The sequence below is a fragment of the Loxodonta africana genome, chromosome 4 (assembly GCF_030014295.1).
Source record: "Loxodonta africana isolate mLoxAfr1 chromosome 4, mLoxAfr1.hap2, whole genome shotgun sequence".
Classification (NCBI taxonomy): Eukaryota; Metazoa; Chordata; class Mammalia; order Proboscidea; family Elephantidae; genus Loxodonta; species Loxodonta africana.
In genome coordinates this window covers 41,760,414-41,785,074 of record NC_087345.1, presented here as the reverse complement: position 1 = coordinate 41,785,074, position 24,661 = coordinate 41,760,414, and the positions used below count along the sequence as shown (strand labels likewise).

The 24,661-nt window shown below is 36.7% G+C and overlaps 1 protein-coding gene across 1 annotated transcript in view; it reads right to left on the bottom strand.

Annotated features, from left to right (window-relative positions):
• Positions 1-24,303, bottom strand: part of EPYC (epiphycan) — a 30,895-nt gene extending 6,592 nt beyond the window's left edge. Inside the window, exons 1-3 of the mRNA XM_023559545.2 lie at positions 24,112-24,303; positions 4,396-4,570; positions 855-1,013 (exon numbers count right to left, since the gene is read on the bottom strand). Coding sequence (XP_023415313.1) covers positions 855-1,013; positions 4,396-4,570; positions 24,112-24,276 — 499 coding nt within the window. The 5' untranslated portion in view covers positions 24,277-24,303. The remainder of the gene's footprint in view (positions 1-854; positions 1,014-4,395; positions 4,571-24,111) is intronic.
• Between the last annotated feature and the right edge of the window lie 358 nt (positions 24,304-24,661).

The window sequence follows — 24,661 nt, the reverse complement described above, 5'->3', positions numbered from 1 at the left end:
AGGGAATACTTAAGTATTCTTGAATACTACTTGGTCACCTGAAAATAAATATCAACAGAAAATTTCTCATGTAAAAGCAAGTATAAATATGAATTTAATTAGCAATGGACAGTTAATGAAGTAATTATTTTTTAAACTACTTTATTAAAAATTCATTGCTTCCTCTAGATAGTATTCGTATGTATATAATTATAAGAAAGTGTAACTCTACGAAAGAAATTGGCACATTATATTTAAACAGCTGCTATTTTCCCCATATTCTCATATACTTTGTCTGAATTTTACTTTTTAAAACATTTTTCTCAGTGATGGTAGATTGTTGTATTTTCTAATAGTCAGTGATATAGGCATTAACGGTATCTTCAAATAAATAAAATATTTTATGAAAAATAAATAAAAGAGTCAAAATTCTTCTTTTTAGTTGGCAAAAAGTATAATTAGAATTTAGGTGTGCATCATCAATCATAAAGCAATTACACTTTAATTGAACTTTGCTCAAGAAAGCCAAATCCTATCAACTATATGACTGATATTTTGTGCTATACTCACTCTTAATGCCAGAACGTGATAATAAGATTTAGCCACATAAAGATATAATTATTTATTATTTCTACTTAGTTGAAAATAGTCAAATCAAAAGCAATAGCAACTACACTTAGTTTTGTAACAACCTTTTAATTATTTGTTATGTTTTCTTATTATTCAAACAAATTTCTAAATAAGAAAAAAAAAAAAAAAGATTCTTGAACCAAATTTGGCATTTAAGTTTCATTCTCAGTACTAACATTTTACACTGTAAAAAGTTCCAGAAAGTGTGTAAGGAAGAAAGGGATATTAATTATTGTCATTCATACTTAGGCTTGCAAAGTCATTTTTGTTGATCTTTTTAATCCTGTTAAAGCGGGAATAGAAATAAGCAGTGCTCTTGGGCAGTGGCGGAATAGCATCAAGTTCATGGTCATCGCAGTATACGGTGGTACTTATACAAGTACACAGAAGGCAGGTGGGAAGGTCTAAAAGGTAGAGGCAGATAATTACATGTAAGTAACAAAAACAGTTTATAAGAAAGAATGTGGTTAGATATGTTTGATAAATAAGATAAAACTCTCACACAAACCTTTGTGGTATATTGCCTATGGTCTCAGATAGTTTTCTGTAAATGGAATATTTAAGTCAAATGTATCAATTAAAGCTGCCCCAACAATGAGCACATTCTTTGTAATATTTTAAAATTGTATTTTACATTATGATGTGGCTACAGTATTGTTGCTAATTTTATACTTATTAGAAAATCTGTTTTCAAGATGTGAATATTAAAATCATGAGTTTTATGGAGTTAAAACACTGCATGTAATATTTAATTAGGTTTTTGGCTCACTTTTTAAACATCCCACTTAAAGAAAATCGGATGCAAGAGAAAGATAGTGCAAAACTAATTTTAATTAACGTTCATTTACTCAATACATTAATCATGTCTAGGTAACTGGCACCAGACTAGCTGGTTAAACAGTGGTGAGCATAGAGACACTGCTGTATTTCATAACCTGCTATGTAAGATACGGAGCCATGGTGGCCCAGTGGTTAAAAGTTTGGCTGCTAACTAGAAGATCAGCAGTTCGAATCCACCAGCTCCTTGGAAACCCTATGGGGCAGTTCTACTGTGTCCTACAGGGTCACTATGGGTTGGAATCAACTTGATGGCAATGTCTATTTAAGATAGATGTGAATTAAACAATTACACAAGGAAATAAAAATTATGACTGTGATAAGTGTCATAAGAACTAAATGAGCATAAAATAGAGGAATTTGACCCAGTTTTTTTTTTTTTTTTGGGAGCCATGGAAAGGTTGTCTGAGGAGGTGATAATTGAGCCGAGATCTGCAGGAAGGGAAGGAGTTAATTGTGCAAGACGGAAGGGAAGAGCATGCCAGGCTCTTTAAGGGGAAGTTATAAAATATTTAATACTTGCTAATTTCTCCCAGTCATAAATTAACCTTTCTCACTTACCATAAAACTTTAAAAAGTAAGGCATTTGATTCTTCTACATATTCGTAGCCTCATTAATTTAGCAAAAATTGCTTAGGGTCATTTTTATAAACTCACACCAGTTGTAATTTAACTCTAGTTTGTTCACTCAAGACTATATTCTTAAAAAACTGTGTTATTAATAGAAATGTATTTTGATTTTTAAGGTACTGAATGTTACCAGTGTACCTAACTTTGATGAATTCATGAGACTTAAATTTCATTTTGAAATTTCTGCAGGTGCTTCTTATATGGAAATTAACATGAGAATTGAAGTTTTAACTTCATTATTCACCATCATATTACTTTTGAGACACAAATAAGAAAAAAAAGTCTTAGCTTTTTTTTATTATTTCAAAACTGCCATTATTGAGCCATGATTTGAACTAAAACTTTAAAAAATATATATCTCATTTAAAAGATTGGGGGTTATGTTTCACCGTTGTTTCTCGATAAGGTAAAAAGAAAATAAATCAGTCAATCCTTGAAGGATCTGAGATTCTGTAAAAGTAAACAATGTTCTTGGGATCTTTAGTTTTCTTATTGTGGAGGTTTTCCGTTAGATAATTACTTCCTTATCATATTGTGTGTGTCTATCCTTCTAGTAGATACTGTCTTAGGATTTAGTGGTCTACCTTTAAATCTGAGCACCACTATGTACCACCTCTGTGATCCTGGACAAACTTTATAGGATGTTGCAGTCAGTTTTTCTGTCTATAAAATGGAGAAAACAGTACCTAGGACATAGAGTTATTGGAACTATTCAGAGTTAGTGTGCAGTTAAAATGAATGAACTTTTCCATTAATAGAATATTGATGATAATTATGATTTGCTATGTTTTTTTATGGGCCAGGCACGGCATTCATTCATTTAATCCTCACAACAAATCTATGATGTAGGTTTTATTATTATATTATTCCATTTCTTTAGATGAGGCATAAAAAGATTAAATGTCTTGCGCTAGGCTGTATGTGCGGCAAGTGGAAGGGATTGATACGGATGGTTTGGTTCCTCCAAGAGACTCTCAGTTTTGATTCCTGTGCCCTTGCCCTTAGTTCAAAACACCAAAACCAAACCCACTGCTGTCCAGTCAATTCTGACGACCCTATGTCTTACAGAGTAGAACTGAGCTCTATAGAGTTCTCTTGGCTGTAATCTTTAAGAAGCAGATCACCAGGCCTTTTTCCTGAGGCACTGCTGGATGGGTTTAAACTGCCAACCTTTCAGTTAAGGGTGCTCTTAGTCTTGCCCTATGTTATCTTGCTCTTCCCTTGCTTTTTTTCTTCCCGTATGTTCTGTACAGACTTTCCATAATACCTGTAATACATTATTGCCTCTATATTTGTTTACATGTCAGACTCCCTGTACTAGACATAAAGATCCTTGAGAACAGTGGCCATTTTAAAATCATCTCTGTATCTTCAGAATTTAGAGTATAGAGACACTCGATACTAACAAAACATTTGCAGCGGAAACCCTGCTCATTTTTTTACATCCCCTCAAGGCACCTCTCTGCAGTGTGTAAATTCATCCTGGTGTAAGTCCGCCTGAGTATCCTCAAGGCTGACACTGACAAATTCTAGAAAGAAATATAGTAAATCATAGAATCACATCCAGCACCAGGAATTCCTTCTCACGAACTAAACGGCTCTAATTTAGATCAATTTTCGGGCCATTTAAAATGGAGCCGGAAGTTACGGAATGCTTTCCTGTCTTTGCCTCTCTCTGCGGCTTCCTGGGACTGAGTAAGATGCCCGTTGCCTATCACATAACACAGAGAAGGATCAGAAGGGGCTGGCTTCAAACCCAGTTTGTGAAACTAATATCTATATGATCTCTGACAGCTCTTTGAGCTACAGTTTCCTTGGTGATAATGAAAAGAGTATTACTAACTCCTTTATAAGGAGATTGTAATAGCCAAATGAGGTAATCTTGTGAAGTGCTGAGTATTATGGCCCACAGATAGTAAGCAGTCAGCCAATGTAAAATATTATTATTTGTATCATCACAATCGTCATCTTTATCTTCACTTTGAACTGCTTTGGTCTGATCTCAGAGGCATAGACTCTGATTTGGTTTTCCAGGAATACATTTCACAAAAAGGTTTTGAATAAGCATGCCAGAGACATATTTTCTTCAAAAATCTTTAGTTTTTTTTTTTTTTTTTTGATAATTTGAATAAAACCAAAGCAGAATTGTTAAAACCAATTTATATTGGAATAAAAAAATGCATGTGTATCCCCTGCTTCAAACCTAGTTTCTTCCAAAATTTTCCTTGTGTCATGCAGGTTCTCTTGGGAGTTGGAGGTTGGCAGTTTTGAGGGATGGCTAAGTGGACTGAATTACAATTCAGCTTTGATGTACCCAACCTTCATTGGTGTCGGGGCCCAAAACACCAGTGAATTCCGGCTCCTGTGGGGAAGAGCCATCGATCAGCCTGGGGGTGGACTCTTCCTCTTTCTCTTCACCCTCCTCCTCTTCAGGCAATGGCGGCGGAGTCAGGAGCTCTCTGTTCCCAGACGGCATCACAGTCCCTATTTCAATCTGAGAGAGAAGCACAGTTTCATCAGGCAACCTTTTCATCACCAACTGGGGCAGTGACACAAATTTAAAATGTACCCACAATGGCCACAAGAGGGCACTCCTGTTCTGAAGTTCAACTCACTATGGCCTGCTTGCCAGATAGGGCGCATATGGTTCTTGTTATGTTATTGTTTTTAATTACTTCTGCCTTCTCAAGCCTTAGCAATCTTTTCCAATGCCTTTTTTTTTTTTTTTTTTTTGTCTTTTTGCTCCTTTTAATGTCCTGTGTCTTTTTATGTCATAGATTTGGAAAAACGCCTTTATTGTTTTCCGAATACATAGCATTGCAAAAATGCATTATGGTTGTGAAAGATTCAAATTACCACAGAAGTACTCAAAATAAAATGTGAAAGTTCCCTTCTCCAACCAACCCTAACATATTCTCCTTAAAGATAATAATAATAACTGGTAAGAAATTGATGCTTATTTTCCAATCCTTTTAATCCTAGGTTTCTTAGATTCAAATGTTTTGACCCTTCCCATTTATACTTCCTCCAATGGCATTTTACTGAAAAGTGTCATTTTTACTAAACTACGATATATGAAAAAATAACAACTACGTAATTTGATTATCATCTGCCATTTCTCACATATTTTCAGTATTGTTTTGAATGCCAAATATTACCAACAAAATATTTGGTATCTTAAAATTGACATTTTAGACAGCTTAGAGAGTAGGAGGCTTTTATAAGTTTGAGAAAACACTCAACAATTTTTTCAGAGCTCATATTTTAAATTACACTTGCTTTTTTCCTTCTTACTTTCGTCTTCTAAGTAATGAGTTGTTGCTTCTAAGAACACCGTTTGAGTTTAGAACAACACCTAACTCTCAGCTCCCTTCCCTTGTCTCAATGTCAATTTCTTTGCATTACTTAGTAAATGTCTATCTCCCTTAAGACCTTGTAGGCTTGGGCAGGAAGTCTTCCCGAAATCAACTGGGGTGGCCACATACAGAGACTACCCTTTGGAGCCGTCCTCATGTCGTCCCCCAAATCCCAGGTTCTCCCTTAACTACAACTCTGTAGCCTCTTGCTCCTCTCCACCCTTCTTCACTTGCATTCATTTAAAAAGCAAAGAATACCTAAATCACTTTGTAATTATTTATTGCCAAAATGATACACAAGTTATTACTTTCATATATAAAATGGGTACATAATTGGGCCAGAATGTTCCTTAGAAGCAAGGATGGTGAGACTTCATCTCACATACTTTGAATGTGTCATCAAGGGGAACCAGTTCCTGGAGAATGACATCATGCCTGGTAAAGTAGAGGGTCAGTGAAAAAGAGGAAGACTCTCAATGAGATGGACTGACTTGGTGGCTGCAACAACAGGCTCAAGCATAACAACAATTGTGATGGTGGTGCAGGACCAGGCAGTGTTTTATTCTGTTGTGCACAGAGTTGCAATGAGTCAGAACTGACTCGACGGCACCTAACACCAACAACATCTTCAAGATGTTTTAGTTAATCATAACATTTTAAAGATACATCTATTATTCAATGATGCTTTTGACAGATTTGAGTAAATTGTTTCACGAATCAAAACTCTCTCTCAAAAAACACTACAATTTCTTTTGTGAGTTTGCTTTTCTCATTTGTACCTTCTGTGTTTCTGGGGCATTCTACATCTCTCTATTTCAAGCCTTCTTACACTGTATTGTTTTAGTTCCAACCATTTCCTGACTGTCTAGACCAATTTGATGGTAAACTCTGAGTTGCGTCTTTTATCTTCGTACCTACAAGCTGTGGCACAATAGACGCTCAACAGGTCCTTATTGGAGTACACTTTAAAAAAAAGAAAAATTCATTTGCTTGTCCAAAACATACCTAATTCACAACTCTGTGCTTCATTTTACAGATTTTGCTGAGAAGAATCAAAGATAAAACCATGAAATCAAATCAAAAACAGATCACACCGTTTTTGGTGCACTCAGAAGCCATACGTGAGGATATTAGGAAGCTTGGCCCGAAACCTCTGGTGAGAATCATGGGTCTAGCTCTTTAAACAGAGAAACATACGGTTCCCATCTGTGGGGTCAGAATGAGGTAGATTAAGAAGGAATGGGTTTGCAGGGAGACGAAAAGGAGGCTCCAGGAAGAGCGGAAATTGAGACAGATGTTTCATGGAACGGAGGGAGCCTACAGGGAGAAACACATTCCAGATACGTTGCCTTGAATCTTTAGCTTTGCAGGAAAAATATTTGCACATACTGTTTTCCAGATCGTTGTTTTTCCACTGATTGGATGTGAAGCTGTATGATTTCACTTGTCATCCAATGTAATGAGGAAAAACAGCTTTGTGTGTTTATCAGGCGCTGCTTTGCTCATGCTCCCTTGCTATCGAGATGTGATTGTTGAACAACTTTTAAAACCAAGGGAAAGGAATGCCTTTTCAGCTCAGCAAAATTGCAGAACATTTAACCTCAAAGTGCTCTGTCTGCAGAGCCTTTTGCATTGTGGATGCATTTATTCTCACTATTAAAAGGAAGGGATTTAGGCTTCTGTCTTTTTTCCTCTTTTAACTGTTTTCATACTGGGATATGAAAGTGTGAAGCAATGCGTGCAAAGAAACGAGGCCAGAGAAACATAACCGCGTGATTCACTGTGTGGTAAACTTTTATACTTAAGGTGCAGAAACCTGAATTTGGGCAATAACATAAATGGCCAGAAAACACCACTCATGTTTTACCCCAAGCTACAGCTGATAACACTCAAATGTAAATGTAATTATGCCTCTGATATATCTACTAATTCTCTTAGAGTTTTCCTCCATTCTTTGGCCTTTATACTTTATTTTACTCTGACATGCTTCCTACTGCATCCACTTTTTCATCATGTTTCCCTTAGTTTAAAAATACAGCTTTGTCATTCTTAATTGACATAGAGTTGATTCTGACTCATGGCAATCCCATGTGTGCAGAGTAGAACTGCTCCACAGGGTTTTCAAGGCTGTGAACCTTTGGAAGCAGATTGTCAGGCCTATCTTCTAAGGCATCTCTGGGTGGATTCAAACCACCAACCCTTCCGCTAGTAGTTGAATGCTTAACCATTTGCACCACTCAAAAAAAAAAAGAACATTGCCATCGAGTCTATTCCAACTCATAGAGGACCTACAGGACAGAGTAGAACTGCCCGTTAGGGTTTCCAAGGAGCAGCTCGTGGATTCAAACTGCCAACCTTTTGGTTAGCAGCTTGGGCTATTAATCACTGCGCCATCATAATAAAAATCATGGACCTCTAAAAAACAATACATACAAAGGGTCATTCTTACATATGCCTGTGATCTTGTGCGTCATTGCACTTACCTATCTTCTTGACCTAGTCAGAGCACAGTATATCTTAGAGTTGATTGGTTTGCAGTGAGTTATCTATTTCTAGTCTCTTTTTTACTTGATCTTAGAACATAATTTATGACCTAATAAACTGTGCTTAGGAGTACATTCTGTGTTTGTGTAAGCATATATCTCTATCAAAGATGGTGTGTTGGTCATCTAGTGCTGCTATAACAGAAGTACCACAAGCGCATGGCTTTAACAAAGAGAAATTTATTCTTTCACAGTCTAGGAGGCTATAAGTCTCCAGGGGAATTCTTTTTCTGTCTGTTGGCTATAAAAGTTCCTTGTCATCAATCTTCGCCTGGACTAGGAGCTTCTCAGTGCAGTCGTCCCGGGTCCAAAGGACTCACTATTCTCCTGGCTCTTGTTTCTTGGTGGTATGAGGTCCCCCTATGTTTCTGCTCCCTTCTCTCTTAAAGAGATTGACTTAAAACCTAATCTTGTAGATTGAGTCTTGCCTCATTAACGTAACTGCCTCTAATTCTGCCTTATTAACATCATAAGGGTAAGATTTACAACACATAGGAAAATCACATCACATGACAAAATGGTGAACAATCACACAGTACTGGGAATCACGGCCTAGCCAAGTTGACACATATTTTGGAGGGACACAATTCAATCCACAACAGATGGCAAGCGCGTAGCCCACCCACAGTAATCTGGTAGACTGAAGTCCCGGTAGATGTCAGCCTGGAGAAATTACAGTGCCCAAAGAAAGAGTCCTCGGGCCTGTCTCAGCCTCTGCAATCCACACAGCCTTCCTTCCTTGCAAGAAGCACAGACCCTCAATACAATCCCAGGGTAAAGGGGACTGAAATGACCCTGAAGTGTCTCAGACTAGGTTTCTGCTCCCCAGAGAAATAAGGACTCTCAGTAAAAAATTATTTAGTGGCATTTCTTGTACCAGATTATGTGTACTGATACATAAGTACAGCAATATTTATATTGTTATTAATTCTGCTGCAGAAGACTGGAGACTTTCATTCTGTCATAATCAGCAAGATTGTCTGTAGAACAGTCTGTCTATGAAAGTACTCAGCAGCATTTTAAAAGATCGTAATTTCATTAAAAATAATTTTTATCAAATTCATCTGTTCCTTAGCAAAAAGCACATCTACATGATCAATATAACCCTATCTCTACCATTAAACCTACTTAATTTATTTGTCTTAATTTCAGAGTAAAAAATATATATTAAAAAAATAGTGTGTTAAAAAACAGCCATTGTACTCTTTCCTGATTGCCTCGTTAGCTACTGAGCTCCTTCAGTATAAACTTCTTGATAAGCATGCTGACCCCCCTGCTAGTGATCATACCTGTCAGTCATAAATCATCTGTTGTCATTAAGCATTGTGTTTGAATTTTTTGAACTCACTGTGTCTTTTTGATATTTAATACCCTTCAGTACTTAATCTGCAGCTACGTTTCCAATGAGGAACTCAACGAAGAGGTAACATATGTAGTGTGATGGTTAAGATTGTGTATCAACTTGGCTGGGCCATGATTCTCAGTGTTTATATGTGCTCACTCCCATGAAGGGATCTGCTGTGAATAGCCAGTCGATTGAAAGGAAGATTTCTTGGGTGTGTGGCCTGTATCCAAATATAAGTGGACGTTCTGGCATTTTCCCTGTCTGGATTCTGCAGCTGACTCTTGTTTGCTGAGGTCCAGTTCTTGGAACTTGAGCTAGCAGGTTACCTGCCGATCTTGGGATTCCTCAATCTTCACAGCCTGTGTGCAAGAGTCCTGCTCTCCTACCTGCTGATTTTGCATTTGCCAGCCCATGCAGCTATGTGAATCAGGAGAAACCTTCAGATCTTGCCTGCCAATCTTGGGATTTGCTGACATTCACAGCCTGTGAGTAAGAGCCCTGCTCACCGACCTGCTAATCTTGGGTTCATCAGCCCTTGTGGCTACGTGAATCAGGAGAAGCCTCTATACTGATCCACGGACTTGAGACTTTCCAGCCTCTACAATTGTGTGAGCTATTTCCTTGATATAAATCTCTCTTTACATATATTTATATGCTTTACTGGTTTTGCTTCTCTAGAGAACCCATCCTAAGAAATGTCAGATGAAAAGAATACTACTTAAGAATTTAAATTGTTTCAATTAGATTTCTACCTTCATGAATGAATCATAGAATCACTGAATAAATGAGTTTGTAAATTGATAGGTTTGCCAGTCTTTATAATTATGTGATCATGTAACCAATCAGACTGAATTTCTATGCTTCAGTCAAGATCAACTGCCCATTTTACCTGTCAATGTTATTTCTAAACACCTATCAAGAGTACTATTTTTTCTCTCAAATTTACCCAAATCTGGTTACTATCATCTCTTGCCTGAAATGCAGCAGTGGTCTACTTATGAAGTTGGAATATCCTCCAATATATATTTACCCTGCTTCCAGAATGACCTCTTCAAAATACAAACCAGATCATGTTGACACCTGCTTAAAGTCCTTCAATAGTTTTTCAAATTCTTAAGAACTACAAGAGCAATGGCCCTGCAGAAGCACTTTAGCATATTGGGTAAGAGGAAGGATTCAGACTTGATGCGTCTGATTAAGCTGCATTGGCCATTTTTAGTTTCTGAGTTCCCATTACTCTTTCTTCTGTTTGCATACATTAGTCCTCCTGCCTGGGATTCCCTCCTTTTCCCATCTAATTAACTCTTTATTCATCCTTCAGATCCATTTCAAATGTCGCTTCACCAGGGTAACTACTTATCTTCTACCTAACTTAGATAAATACCCTTATTGGGCTCTTATAGCATGGTTTGCTTCTTTTAGCAACATCTATCATTGAATTTATGATAGATTTCTTTTTAATTGTTGCACTTTCCCCCCACCCCCTCACAACCAAGTCCCTTTGCAATATGACTTTTCAGCTCCAACAACTAAGAGGTAAAGACTACTTCATCATTCCTTGAATTTAGACTTTGACTCGTGATTTGATTCACTTAATAGAATGTGGTAGAAGTTGTGTCAGTTTTGAGGCTCTCCAGAAACATAACACATTTCCATTTTCTCTTTAGGAACACTGCCTAGTTACCATATGAACAAGCTGAGGCTAGCCTCTGGGAGGCCAACCTACTACAGCTAGCCCTGAACCAATCCAGCAGCAGGTAAGTGAGCCCAGCACAAACCAGAAGCACAGCACAGCCCAAATTAGTCCACTACAGAACTGTGAGCTAAATAAATGATTGTTTTAAGTCACTAAAATTTCAGGTTGTTTCTGATACCACAAAAACTAACTGATACAGGTTTTATGTTATACATGTGAATATTTTATTAATATATGTTTTCCTATAAGGACAAGTACTCTATCTCACTTTTGTTTTGTTTTCATCATTATGTACCCAGTTCCTACTCCAGTGTGTCCTGCACCTCGTAGGCATCTTGATAAAAACTGTTCAGTCAGTACAAACAATGGCAATCTTTTATAATTTAGGGATTGTTTTGGATATCAGAGTAATAAAACATTAAAAAAAAAATTTTTTTTAAAGATGTATAAAAGAACAGCTGTAAAAAGATATATGTTATAGCTCCAACATCTCTATGTTTCCCGAGAGACCTTTGTTGTAGTTGCCAACCTAACCAGCATCCTAGGATCTACTGCTGGCCCTAGGATGTTGCTTAGGTTGGATCTCTATTTGAGGGAAAGATGGAATTAAATATCCAGAATTAGAGCCAGTTCACTGCACAACTCTGAAAGGTATCATTTATGAAAAATTCTGTATGAATGGTGCTCCCTGGAGTAAGAGCCCTACATGAGTATCTGTCAGTTTTAAGAGATCCATTAATCAGTCCTGAATTTTAGGCTTCTCTTCATCTCAACCAAACATCCAATTTTGATTTGATGCCCCATTTTAGGTTGAGATGGGAACATTTTTATTAATCTTTCCTTTACTCATATATGCAGTTGTGAAATAAGTGAGTCCAAGAAATCTCTGAAGAAATAGAAAGGGAATGCATGTGTACATTGAGATCCTTGCTGACTCATTGGTATTCACTGAAGAATGAGGGCATTTTTTTTTTTATTAGAATAGGAAAAATAATGAAGGTTTTAATATAGATACACAGGATAGTGTGTCAGGGATAGTCACATGGAGGCATCCCTCAACGCAATTTAAGAAATTAAAGTTATTTTGAGGTAGTTTTTATGATGTAAAACTGATATTAAAAATCACAATGAGAGGCAATCATTCCTCCTAAGTCTTTGGGAGTAGCTTCTTGACTCTACCTCATTGGTGATGATAATACAACTGGAGCAAGAATAAGTAAATTGAAGATGGCGACAACCTAGAAAAATTGGATTCAGGGAAGAAAAGTCTGTTACTGTTACCAGCAGTATCTGGAGGAGAGAAATATTAAATTTGTGGGACATGAACAATACTGCCACTAAAGGGACCATCTCTGACAGGAAGAAGAGAAAATTCACTGGATCTTACCATGGGCTAGATGAAATACCCTTAATTATAAAAATAACTGACATGGATTGAGTATACATTGTGCATGAGAAACTGTTATGCTCTTTCCATTGATTCTCACTGAATTCTCAGAATAGCCCTATGAAGAAAGTATAATAATTGTGCACATGTGAAAGATTTTTAAACAAGTTTGAGGGGTTAAATAGATCTTAAGCTTTTAAATAGTAAGGTTAGGATTTGAATCTAATCAGTGCTGTCACAGGACTAATCAACTTCCGTAATTTTGATTCTGTTCTCAGCCAAGTGAAATTCTGCTGAATAATCCAGCTCCTAGGTACCTTCATTCTAAGTAAGAGGGAGTCTGGATAGGAAAAGTAAGAATTATGGTCATTGGAAAATGCATATTCACTTTGTAAATTCATAAATGGGATTTTCTTATTCATATTTTAAGCCTCATGTGATTTTTGATTGGCATCATTCCTCACCTAGAGTCTGATCATGACTCATTGTGTTGATAAAATTTAGTTCCTGGATCTGAAGGCTGAAGACCATACCAAAGCCATGTGACCTAATAGTAGCATTGACAAGTGTGAAGAATATCCTATAACTTGGATTGTAAAATCCAATCAGCATATATTATAATTTTCTCTATTTTTGTGAGAAATCGGTATTATATCAAAGTGAAGCTTTAGCCTGGTTAAACATGATGGATGACATAGTTTTATGTATTCACCCAACTGTTTAATTTTTCTTTTGGCCACTCAGCTAAAATATATCCTGAAATTTACTACTATCCTAAAATTTATGTTGGGCTATGTGGCTAGTTCTAGCCAATTAATGTGAGAAGAAGTAACGTGTCATGTCTGGTCCAAGCCAGTGAAAAGCAAATGTATGCTTTCCACATTTGTTCTCTTCCCTCAATCTCTCGATAGAATGATCCTGGTGTATTCTTGTTGCTGTTGTTGTTAGGTGCCGTTCAGTCAGTTTTGACTCATAGTGACCGTATAGAACAGAGTAGAACTGTCCCATAGGGTTTCCAAAGGGTGACTGGTGGATTTGAACTGCTGACCTTTTGGTTAGCAGCTGAACTCTTAACCACAACGCAACCAAGATGTAGAGTATCCTTCGTGTTTTGTATTTTTTTTTCCTCTATCACAATGTATGGTAACTCTTCATAAATTCGTACCTCTAAAGATTAAATACCTCTTTGTATTATATGTAACGTTTAAGTGAAAACGTCAGCACACATACACACACAACAAAGACTGATTATTTAAATGTTTCCTTCAAACATACCCCTTGCTATTCTGTGTGTCCTCTGGGATTCAGTATTTTTTTCTTTGTCCCCATATTTATTTTCTCATTTTCTCTTAATTGTCAGAAAATGGCAATATTCCATTTCCAGTTGTCAGAAATACTTTCTACCTTAGTTTTATCTCAGCTTATTCAAGACTGTATTCACCATCATTTCCTTAGGCTACAGAAATTTCATAGGCTTCCAATATCTTAGTTCTCACAAAATGTATCATCTAGTCCTAATTGAATGTCTCCAAATAATTTCAGTAGGGAACTTTGGCAAAGGATTTAGAAACATTACCTAAAATCAAAGCCAGTTTGTATTCCCTTTCCCCTCACTCCCTTAGTTCCCCAACTAGGGATGCCAGAAGGGCAATTAAGTGTAGGCTGAAATCAGTAATCTCTTGAGGTTAGAGTTGGAGGGAGGGAGGCAGAGAGGCAGTCAGTCACAGTAATTGAAAACAAAGAAGTTTAAATGAAAATCAAGATTTTTGGAACCTTGCAAACTCTAGCTATTGATTTTTTGATGGAGCAATTTAATGTTTTTTTTTTTATTGTTGTTTAAGTTTCAGTTTTTCCCATCACAACACATGGCAAATTGTTTCTTCTAACACAGCCTTCACAGAGACACAAAGTACTATAACATAGCACAGAAAACCATGCTTTTTAAGCAGTAGCACTTCTCTCCATAGAAGTGTTTTTCACTTATGATAACGACGATGATGTATACAAGCATACCTCCTTTCATTGTGCTTCCCTTCATTGTGCTTCGCAGATACTGCGTTTTTTAGAAATTGAAGGTTTGTGGCAACCCTACAAAAAAAAAAAAAAACCCTACATCCGACAAATTTGTTGGTGCCATTTTTACAGCAGCATGTGTTGCCTTCGTGTCTCTGTGTCACATTTTGGTAATTCTCACAATATTTCAGACTCTTTCATTATCATTATATCTGTTATGGTGATCTGTGATCAGTAATCTTTGGTGTTACTATTGTAATTGTTTGGGGGTGCTACAGACCATGCCCATGTAAGACAGAGAGCTTAATAGATATAAATGTTGTATGTGTTCTGACTGCTCTACCAACTGGCTGTTCCACCATCTCTCTCCCTCTCCTCAGGCTTCCCTATTCTCTGAGAATGACAATATTGAAATTAGGCCAGTTAATAACCCAACAATGGCCTCTATGTGTTCAAGTGAAAGGAAGAGTCGCACATCTCTCACTTCAAATCAAAAACTAGAAATGATTAAGTTTCGTGAGGAAGGCCAAAAGCTAGGCCTCTTGCTCCAAGCAGTTAGCCACATTGTGAATGCAAAGGAATAGTTCCTGAAGGAAATTAAAAATTCTACTCCAGGGAATACACAAATGATAAGAAAGCGAAACAGCCTATTTGCTGATATAGAGAAAGTTTTAGTGGTCTGAATAGATCAAACCAGCCACAACATTCCCTTAAGCCAAAACCTAATCCGGAACAAGGCCCTAACTCTCTTTAATTCTATGAAGACTAAGAGAAGTGAGGAGGCTACAGAAGAAAATTTTGAAGCTAGCGGAAGTTTGTTCATGAGGTTTAAGGAAAGAAACCTTCTCCATAACAGAGAAGAGCAAGGTGAAGTAGTAAGTGATGATGTAGAAGCTACAACAAGTTAGCCAGAAGATCGAGCTAAGATAACTGATGAAGGTGGCCACAGTGAACAACGGATTTTCAGTGTAGACAAAACAGCCTTATATTGGAAGAAGATGCCATCTAGGACTTTCACAGCTAGAGAGGAGAAGCCAATGCCTGGCTTGAAAGCTTCGAAGGAAAGACTGACTCTCTTGTTAGGGTTGAATGCAGCTGGTGACTTAAATTGAAGTAAATTCTCATTTACCATTCTGAAGATCTTAGAGCCCTTAGAAATCATGCTAAGTCTACTCTGTCTGTGCTCTATAAATGGAACAACAAAGACTGGATGACAGCACATCTGTTTACAACAAGGTTTACTGGCTATTTTAAGCCCACTGTTGAGACCTACTGCTCAGAAAAAAAAGATTTCTTTCAAAATATTACTGTTCATTGACAATGAACTTGGTCACCCAAGAGCTCTGGTGGAGATATACAAAGAGATCAATATGTTTCCATGCTTGGTAACACAATATCCATTCTGCAACCCATGGCAAGGCATAATTTTGACTTTTAAGTCTTCTTATTTAAGAAATAAATTTTGTAAGCCTATAACTGCCATAGATAGTGATTCCTCTGATGGATTTGGGCAAAGTAAATTGAAAACCATCTGGAAAGTATTCACCATTCCAGATGCCATTAAGAACATTGTAATTCACAGGAAAAGGTCAAACTATCAACGTTAATAGGAGTTTGAAAGAAGTTGATTCCAACCCTTCAAGCTATATCCCAATAGATAATTATAGATCTTACTTTTACTTATCTTTAATAGGTAATAAAATTTAGCAGCTCTACTCTGTTGAAATTGTTTATAAGACTGCTAGACTGGGAGGTACTTGAAAGTGGGCCTAATTTTAACTGTCCCAATCCCTGGCTTTCAATAAAAGACTAGTGCGTTCCAGCAGCTCCTTAGAAACAATATGGGGCAGTTCTACTCTGTCCTGTAGGGTCGCTATGAGTTGGAATAGACTTGATGACAATGGATTTGTTCGTTTGTTTTTTTGTTAACCTTTTTTGGATACATAACTGTAAATGAGATTTTGTTAATTTAGAACTAAATCTAGGACCTACTTACTGATTGTTTATGATCAGATTTGTTTATATCAATGGAACGTCAGAATATTCTCTGGGCTAGGAAAATATAAGAAAACAACCACTAAATTGACAGAACTCTTTTGTTTCATGTTGTTTTGGTTATTGTCCCTATTGGAAGAAAATGATTAAAAATGGATTTGATGTCAAAAAAAAAAAAAAGCCTGGTGAGCGGGCCTAAAGTGAACCCAAGCACAATGGACAGGCTAATTTTTATTATAACCAAAAATCCCATCCCACCCATGAAAGCTTCCCTGATCACCAGTGCATAAGCCTCAATGGCTGTTAATTGACTAAGTGATTTGATGGTAAAACTACTAACCTTTATTCAGTATTTACCAAGTGAGAGGCTCTGTGTTAAACAGCTAACATGTTTACTTTAGGTAACCCTCACATGGTATTTTATACATAGGAAACTGAGGCCTAGTAGTCTTGAATGACTTGATCAAAGCCATGCAGTTGGTGTGGCAGTCCTGGGATTGACATCTAGGGAGTCTGACTCCAGAGCTTGTACTGCTCAACACAGTAACCAACTGCCTTCCGATAATGAAATAGGCAAATAAACAACACCCTAATCCAATGGTCTCTCCCACCATTCGCTGTAGTGTTTATGTGTGTTAATGGTTTAGGCACCTGGACAAAGGCAGCTGGGAAGCAAAGGTCCTCCCCAAATTATTCACTCAGTAACAATCCACATGGTGCCTGTCAGCCCTGTCCAGCAACCCCAGGGCTTCAGCAGACAATATATAATTACAGATTGGTCTTCGTTTCTATTTTGCGTGTGTGTTTGTTAATTTGAAATCCAGGATGGTATTTGGATTTTCACTCAAGCACTGAGGTTCTATTAAACAAAATTGAATTTTAAACTTATTTTTCTCCTCAAATTTTCTACATACTCGACAATAAATCTTGAAGTTATTTTGTCATTACTTTGGCTTCCAAAGGTGTTAAAAGACCCTGAGCTTGTCAGCCTGAGTTCTTAAAGACATATTCTTATGGGTTTCACGTACTGGCATCTAGGTATGTTAAGAGAGATGTAATTCTGCTTTAAACATGAGCCTAGTGCTCAAATTTATTAAAGTGATCATATTAATTATATAAAAGAATGTGACCATGAACACCTGGCAATAAAAGCTATATCTTATTTTGTATTTTATCTTGAAAATGGATGAGGAAGAAATGTGTTTGGCAGAGATTGCTCAACCCTTGTATTTCTGCCAAAGCAGCTTTCAGTGCCAAAGGATCATCTTACCTCTCCCTCCCTTAAATACTTTGACAGCTAAAAGAGATGCTTAGACAGTGTGTTGATTGTAATCACTTGAAAATTATTATTCTGATTTTTTTTTAAATCAAATTACTTCATTTCAGAGAAAAGACACCTCAATATGAGTTGCTGTTTGAAGGAGTAAAGATTAAAGATGTAGAGAAACCCTGGAAGATTTTTGTGCCAAAGCCTCTCTGTTTTGGCATTAAAATAACCCAGCTAAAATTTTACTCTAAAACTTTTTTTAGCTGAATAACCTTGGGCAAGATTATGATTTTCCATTATTCTTATTAAATGGATAAAATCATATCTTTTTTCAAGAGATAGTTTTAAGAATTATGTTTGGGATCTCATAATATATGAAACCAAAGAATTTGCTCATAAAGACTATCAATATCCTTTCCTTCTCCTTATGGACTTATACAATATAATTGTATATTTCTTGTTTCTTTCACTTGAAGATGTTTTTAAATAGCTTAAATAAGAATTAATGGTTTTAACACTGTTTTTAAAAGAAGCATATGGAAAGTCCATCAATCAACCATATTAAAGGCTCATCAGCAAAAATTCTTCCCTCTCTTCCTCTAGAATGTCTTCAGTGAAGGGGAAGATTAGCTATATATATACTTTTCCATATTCTGAAAAGAATATTCAGACTGACTGAGTTAAAGTTTCTTTTAACCTTAAGAGCTGTTTTATATGCAAACCATGTGGTCGGGATGTATAAAGTGGCAAAGGTGACACATACTTCCAGTCATAAATAAGAATCTTTATACGTCATGTCCATTGCCACCAGAGGCAGGCGTGGGTTATCCGGATCATCTGGTGTGAAAAATTTCACGTGGGTTTCACCACATCTTTCATTAATAAATACACACAAGTAAGCTAAGCTGTGATTACCTTGCTTACTGGGTCACCTGTCACTGTCAAGGACTGTAAATTTGAAAAGAGGCTTGGATTCTATAGGAAAGTGCTGTGGATTTCGAAGAGAAACAGATGCCAGCCATACTTAGAAGCAGAGTCTTTGATGTGGTGAAAAAATGTGAAATTGTTCACTACAGATCATCTGGTAAGTAAGGTAAGCACCATAAGAACCATGCTTACCTTACCTATTGGATAATCCATCCCCAACCAGAGGAAATAAATAGAACATATATTACTAATTTAAATGCTTTGTGTTCCAAAAACATAGAGATAATTTTGAGACAAACTACCCTTTAGCATTAACAAAGATCTATACCGATTTATTATATTGACAAAATGTAATTTTAAGACCTTTCTATATATCATTATATCAAGAGGACTTGGATTTTCATAAGTAGCCTAGAAACAGGGCTTTGAACTGGTTCATTCTGGTTTGAACCCTTGCTGAGTATTTGCATTTCTAACAAGTTCCCTGCTGAGAATTTGCCTTTCCAGCCCCAATATACTGAATCAGAATCTATAGTTTGACAAAATCCTCAGATCTTCCTGGAAACTTATTAGAAATGCAAATTCTCAACAGGAAACTTGTTAGAAATACAAACTCTCAGCAGTGATTCATCTGGTTCGAAGCCTTGGTCCAGAATTAGCTTGATTCTGCTTAAGTGCTTTCTGGTGTTACAGGGACATGGCCATTCATTCTAAAATTATTCCGCGTAACACCAAATTATCAAGATGACAGGTGAAACGAATCCATTCCTCAACTGTTAATTGATAAAATTGTTTCCATTGAGTTCTCTCCCTTTTCCTTAAAACTCTGTCAAAATTAAATTTCATTCCTTTGACAAACCTGACAGCTTCTTCATCACTAAACACTTTTTTCCCCCCTGAGCTGAATTAATTTATTTCAATGACAGTTTTCTTTATGAAGATGATTTTAAACAATGTGGTCACTCATTTTTCTCTCATGAAAGAGAAGAATTGGTCTCAAATTTAAGATCATTTAAGGGGTAATAACAAGGAAAACATCCCTAATTGAACAGATTTCCTATTGGCCTACTACTGATAATCTTTTATTAGTTGTTGTTGTTTATGATTGCATGCCCCATCTCATTCCAGAGAGGATATGAGGTAATTTTTAAAAAGCACGTGTGGTAATACTTCAATAAAACTACATAAGGAGTTTAGAGTGACAGGAACATAAAGATGGGGAAAATAATATGAAAGTAGGGGAGAACTGAGCCAAAAATTAGGCTCCAGGTTTCTGAGTAGGCAAGGAAAAATGACAAATACAATCTGTTGCAAGATATAAAAAACGAAAAGATATAGAGAGCAGAAAATAAACAGATTCTTTAGAAGTTGCAATCCATTCTGACACTGAGCCCTGACAGAAATTCCTCCTACTTGTCCTCATAAAGAGCATTGTGTGGTGTCATTGCAAATGCCTTGTACACTGTTCCTGCTGTAAAAACAATCAACAGCTCCAGAGAGCTTCGTAGTATAACACTTCTTGGTGTGTATTGATGATATAGAGATCCCTAGGTGGTGCAAACAGTTTGTACTCATCTACTAACCTAAAGGTTGGAGATTTGAACCCACCCAGTGGCACAGGACGGGTCGCTGTGAGTCGGAATTGACTCGAGGGCACTGGGTAGGTGGTGCAAACAGTTTGTACTCATCTACTAACCTAAAGGGTGGAGATTTGAACCCACCCAGTGGCACTGCAGAAGAAATGCCTGGCGATATGCCTCCATAAAGATTACAGTCAAGAAAACTCTATGGAGCAGTCCTACTCTGTAGTACATGGAGCCACCATGAGTAGGAATTAACAACAATGGTTTTGTTTGTTTTGGTTTTTATTGATGACGTAGATACACCATAGGTACAATTATGTAAAAACAATCATATAGTTTTCTTGCTAACTATCAGCCTTTCTCAGTTCCTAGAGATTACCTGCATTACTGATTGCCTGGTCCCGTCTATCTTAAAAGCCTGAAACAGATAATTTCCCTTGTATTTAATTTCTCTCACATTTCAATCTCATCCCTGACCTCAAGATGCTAATTTAAAGGACTCATGAGGTTAGGTCAGGCCCACCTAGAGAATCTCCCTGTCTTACGGTAAAATGTGCCATATCATATAACTTTATCACAGGCATAATATCCCAACACATTCATGCTTTCAAGAATTATATAAGGCACGGGCATACCAAGAGATGGCTCTCTTAAGGGATGTCTTATCGCACATGTCAAAGATTTTAAGAATTAATCAGTCAAAGACTAAACCAATATAATTTGTAAGGAACAAACTGGTTGGTATTGTAGAAGCATTGTTCAGTTAGCCTATAAGTTTACAGTTTTGGGATATAAGGTTGCCTTTCCTACAGACAAGATAAATTTAAGGCTAAAACAGGCAGAACCACACCCTTGGCACTAAAGGTAAAAAATTGAAGAATCTAATTTCACCCATTTGCCATGTACTTTAGTTGGCATGAATTTTTCATCAACTCTAACTCATAAGGGTGTGTAACAAATGTTCAGCAAGGAAGTGTCACATAGAATTAAGAACATCTGAGACATGTGCGCTTAACAGGAGTCACCAGAATCTGGACTTCCAAGGCTGGATCCAAAACATTCATGTCATGAGTAACTATATTCTAGAATCCATCACATCACTGGATCTATTGGCTTTATTTCAAGCCTTCCCATATGGAATTATACACTAGGTATTTGGGTTGTTTGTGTGTTTGTGAAGCACTTTATATTAAAAATTTGTCAAGATCTGAGGTAAAGCTCTTCTGAATTTCATTTCTCATGTCATCTTATTTATTTCATACCATATTATTATTATTTATTGCTTTTTTGGTAGGTGGTAGGTGGGTTGGACCAACCTTGCAAATATTGTTTAATTATGTACAGTTTACTTTTTCAAATATATTATCATTGTATATGTTGTTGTACAACCTAGGAAACCCTATGGAGCATTTCTACTTTGTCTTACACGGTCACTCTGAGTCAGAATCAACTCGATGACACAAAACAACATAACATGTTGTTAGCTGTGGTGAACTTGACCCCTAATTCATGGCAACTCCATGCAAATCAGGATTTTTGTGATCCATAGGGTTTCCATTGGATGACATTTTTTTTGAAAACAGATTTCCAGGCCTTTTTTTCTAGTTTGTCTTTGCCTGGAACCTCTGCTGAAACCTGTTTAGATCAAAGCAACACTCAAGGCTGTATTGACAGTCAAGTGGTGGCTTCGCTTGAGGTGCATTAGGTGGGACTTCAGCCTGGGTGTCCCACATGGAAGGCGAGAATTCTACCACTGAACCACCAATGTCCTTATCTATATCTTTACCTACAGTTACATCCATCTATCCATAAATGGATTTTCTGATGAGGGTATCGCCCCAAAAGATTAAGTCAGGAGTGACTAATAGATTTCCATCAACAATAAATGATTGCTAGTGATTGCCTAGAGCCCTCAGTTGTTAAGGATTCTGAGTTTGTCAAGGCCAGCGCAAAAGAATTCTGTGGAAAATTAGAGATGATTGCATGGGCTAAGAGCAGGGGGTGTGACGGAATATAATACCATGTATTTTTTTATTTTTTTTATTTTTTTTACTTGCAGCTAGGCTGTTAAATGTAAGTGTAAATATGTAATGTAAATACTAGGATATGTAAATACTAGGAAAAGCTGCATATTAAATCATCTTTATATAAATGTATAAACATAAATATAAATTTCAGTATTAGTTCAGACTTCAAATTTTAGAACCGCATGAGAATCTTAGGGCCTTTGGTACAGTGAAAAGGATCCTGGAAGGGGAGGAATGGGTTAAAAAAGTCCTGCAGATAAAGCCTATCTACTAGACAATTTTGCCTAGGGCAACCCTGGTATCAAACAGTATCCCCTCTTTGGTGCTTTTGGCCTTCTGAAGGGAATGCAAGGAACCTTTTCCTCCACTTCCTACTCAAAATGGACTATCTGCTTATGGTAATCATTGAATTTGTCATTGTATGAAATATTTTTGGAGGAATGGCAGAATAAGTTTGAATTAAAATCATTTTATTCGGTAGATAAGTGCAGATATGCACCAATAGTTGTTTTTTTTTTTTTTTGTAATGGAAGATGGAAAGAGGAAGAGAACAGATGTGTTAAGCACTGAAAACGTTCTTATACTCCACATTTATGCATTAGGTTGAAGATGTAGAGGTCACATAGAGCAAAATTGGTGTTAAAACCCATTGCCCTCAAGTGGATTTTGACTCATAGCGACCCTATAGGACAGAGTAGAACTGCCCCATAGAGCTTCCAAGGAGTGCCTGGTGGATTCGAACTGCCGACCTTTTGGTTAGCAGCTGTAGCACTTAACCACTACGCCACCAGGGTTTCCAGAAGATTGGTGTTAATAACCAAAAATTTTCAATGGAAATTCCCCTTAACAAAATAGAAGCCATACAGTGAAGTGCATCAAAAAATGAAGATTAACAGAAAATGGAGTCACAACTCAATGTTCGGAAGAAAAGCCATCTTCTGTGGAACCTGAAAAGTTACTAAAAAGAGGGAAAGGGAGAGGCAGAGAGGAAGTGAAGGCAAAACAAAGAGAGAAAGACAAAGGGGGTTGAGGGGAGAGAGAAGATCTATGAAAACATATTATGAATATATGACTATTTCATAAGGTAGCATAAACAGTATTGGAAATATTTACAATCTTCTTAATAAAGATACATGTAAATCACACAATTTAAATATATGCTTTTGCCTAAATATTTCATATTCCTGGTTTTCAGAAGTAGTTATTCTAAGAAGATTTACACTTGAAAGACTGCTCAAAATACGTTACGATCCAGTAAAAGTGATGTAATTTCCCTTTTGTTTATTTATAGTTAATTAGTTCTGCCAATGTTGTACACTAATTTCATTCCAGGATTTCAAGGTCTGTTTGCTTTCCGTTTCAGAAAAAATTAGTCTGTATCCTTTAGTTATGTAAAAAGTTTAGCACTTAATTATGAACATGTCACATCAGATTTATGTCATGGACTGTAACCTTGTTACCGCCCACATTACTGCTGGAAAGATAATCAGTCATTTAGGAAGCATGTTCACCCTTGGGATTCCGTGAAGTTCCAAACCACTGTCTTTTCACTATATTTTATTTTATTCTAATTTATTTCAATCTCACTTCTTTCTCCTTTACTCCAAATTTCTGTATTGCTTACTATTTTAACTCTTTTCTGATTGCCTTTCCCTCAAACTTTGCTCTATTTGATAAGGAGATATTAAGGAAATGAAATAAACTGTAAGAAAGCAAAGATTGTCCCCAAATTAGACTTAAACATAGTGAACATGCTCTGGAGAAAATGTTAATATGAAATTATTAAGGTAGAACATCTCTACTTATATATAAACAAAATGTACACGAAGAGAACAAACCCAAATCAGCTCTCATACATCACTTTTAGAAGTCTTAAGAATGGAAGCAATCAGTTACCTCAGCTTGATCAATGGGTACATTTTCATAGTTGTACAAATTTTCCAGGTCTTCCAAGGTGGCCTCATAGTTTTCCGAGTCATAGTTGATGGGCTCTAGAGTGGGAGCAGCCACAGCAACATCCAAGATGACAAGTCCCAGAACAAGCCTTGCAAAGGTTTTCATTTTTCAAACTTTCCTGATGATAAAATATTAAAATGCATAAACATCTAATTGATGATAACTCATGAAGAGCTTGCATTCATTGTTGCCATTAGGTGCCATTGAGTCAGTTCCAGCTCGTAGCAACAGAACAAAACACTGCCTGGTCCTGCGCCACCCTCACAATCAGTGTGCTCAATAGGAATTGATAAATCAATGCTAACACTGAGAAACTCAAGCTGGTAGCTTTCTTTATATGGATAAGTTACAAACATAATATGAAATTACATGATATCTGAGGACCATTGATGCCAGATGTGCACATTAATTCACAAACATCTCAATGTTTTTAAAGAAGGAGACATTTTATAAAGAACAATGGAGAAAATAGGATGCAGAAAGATGATAT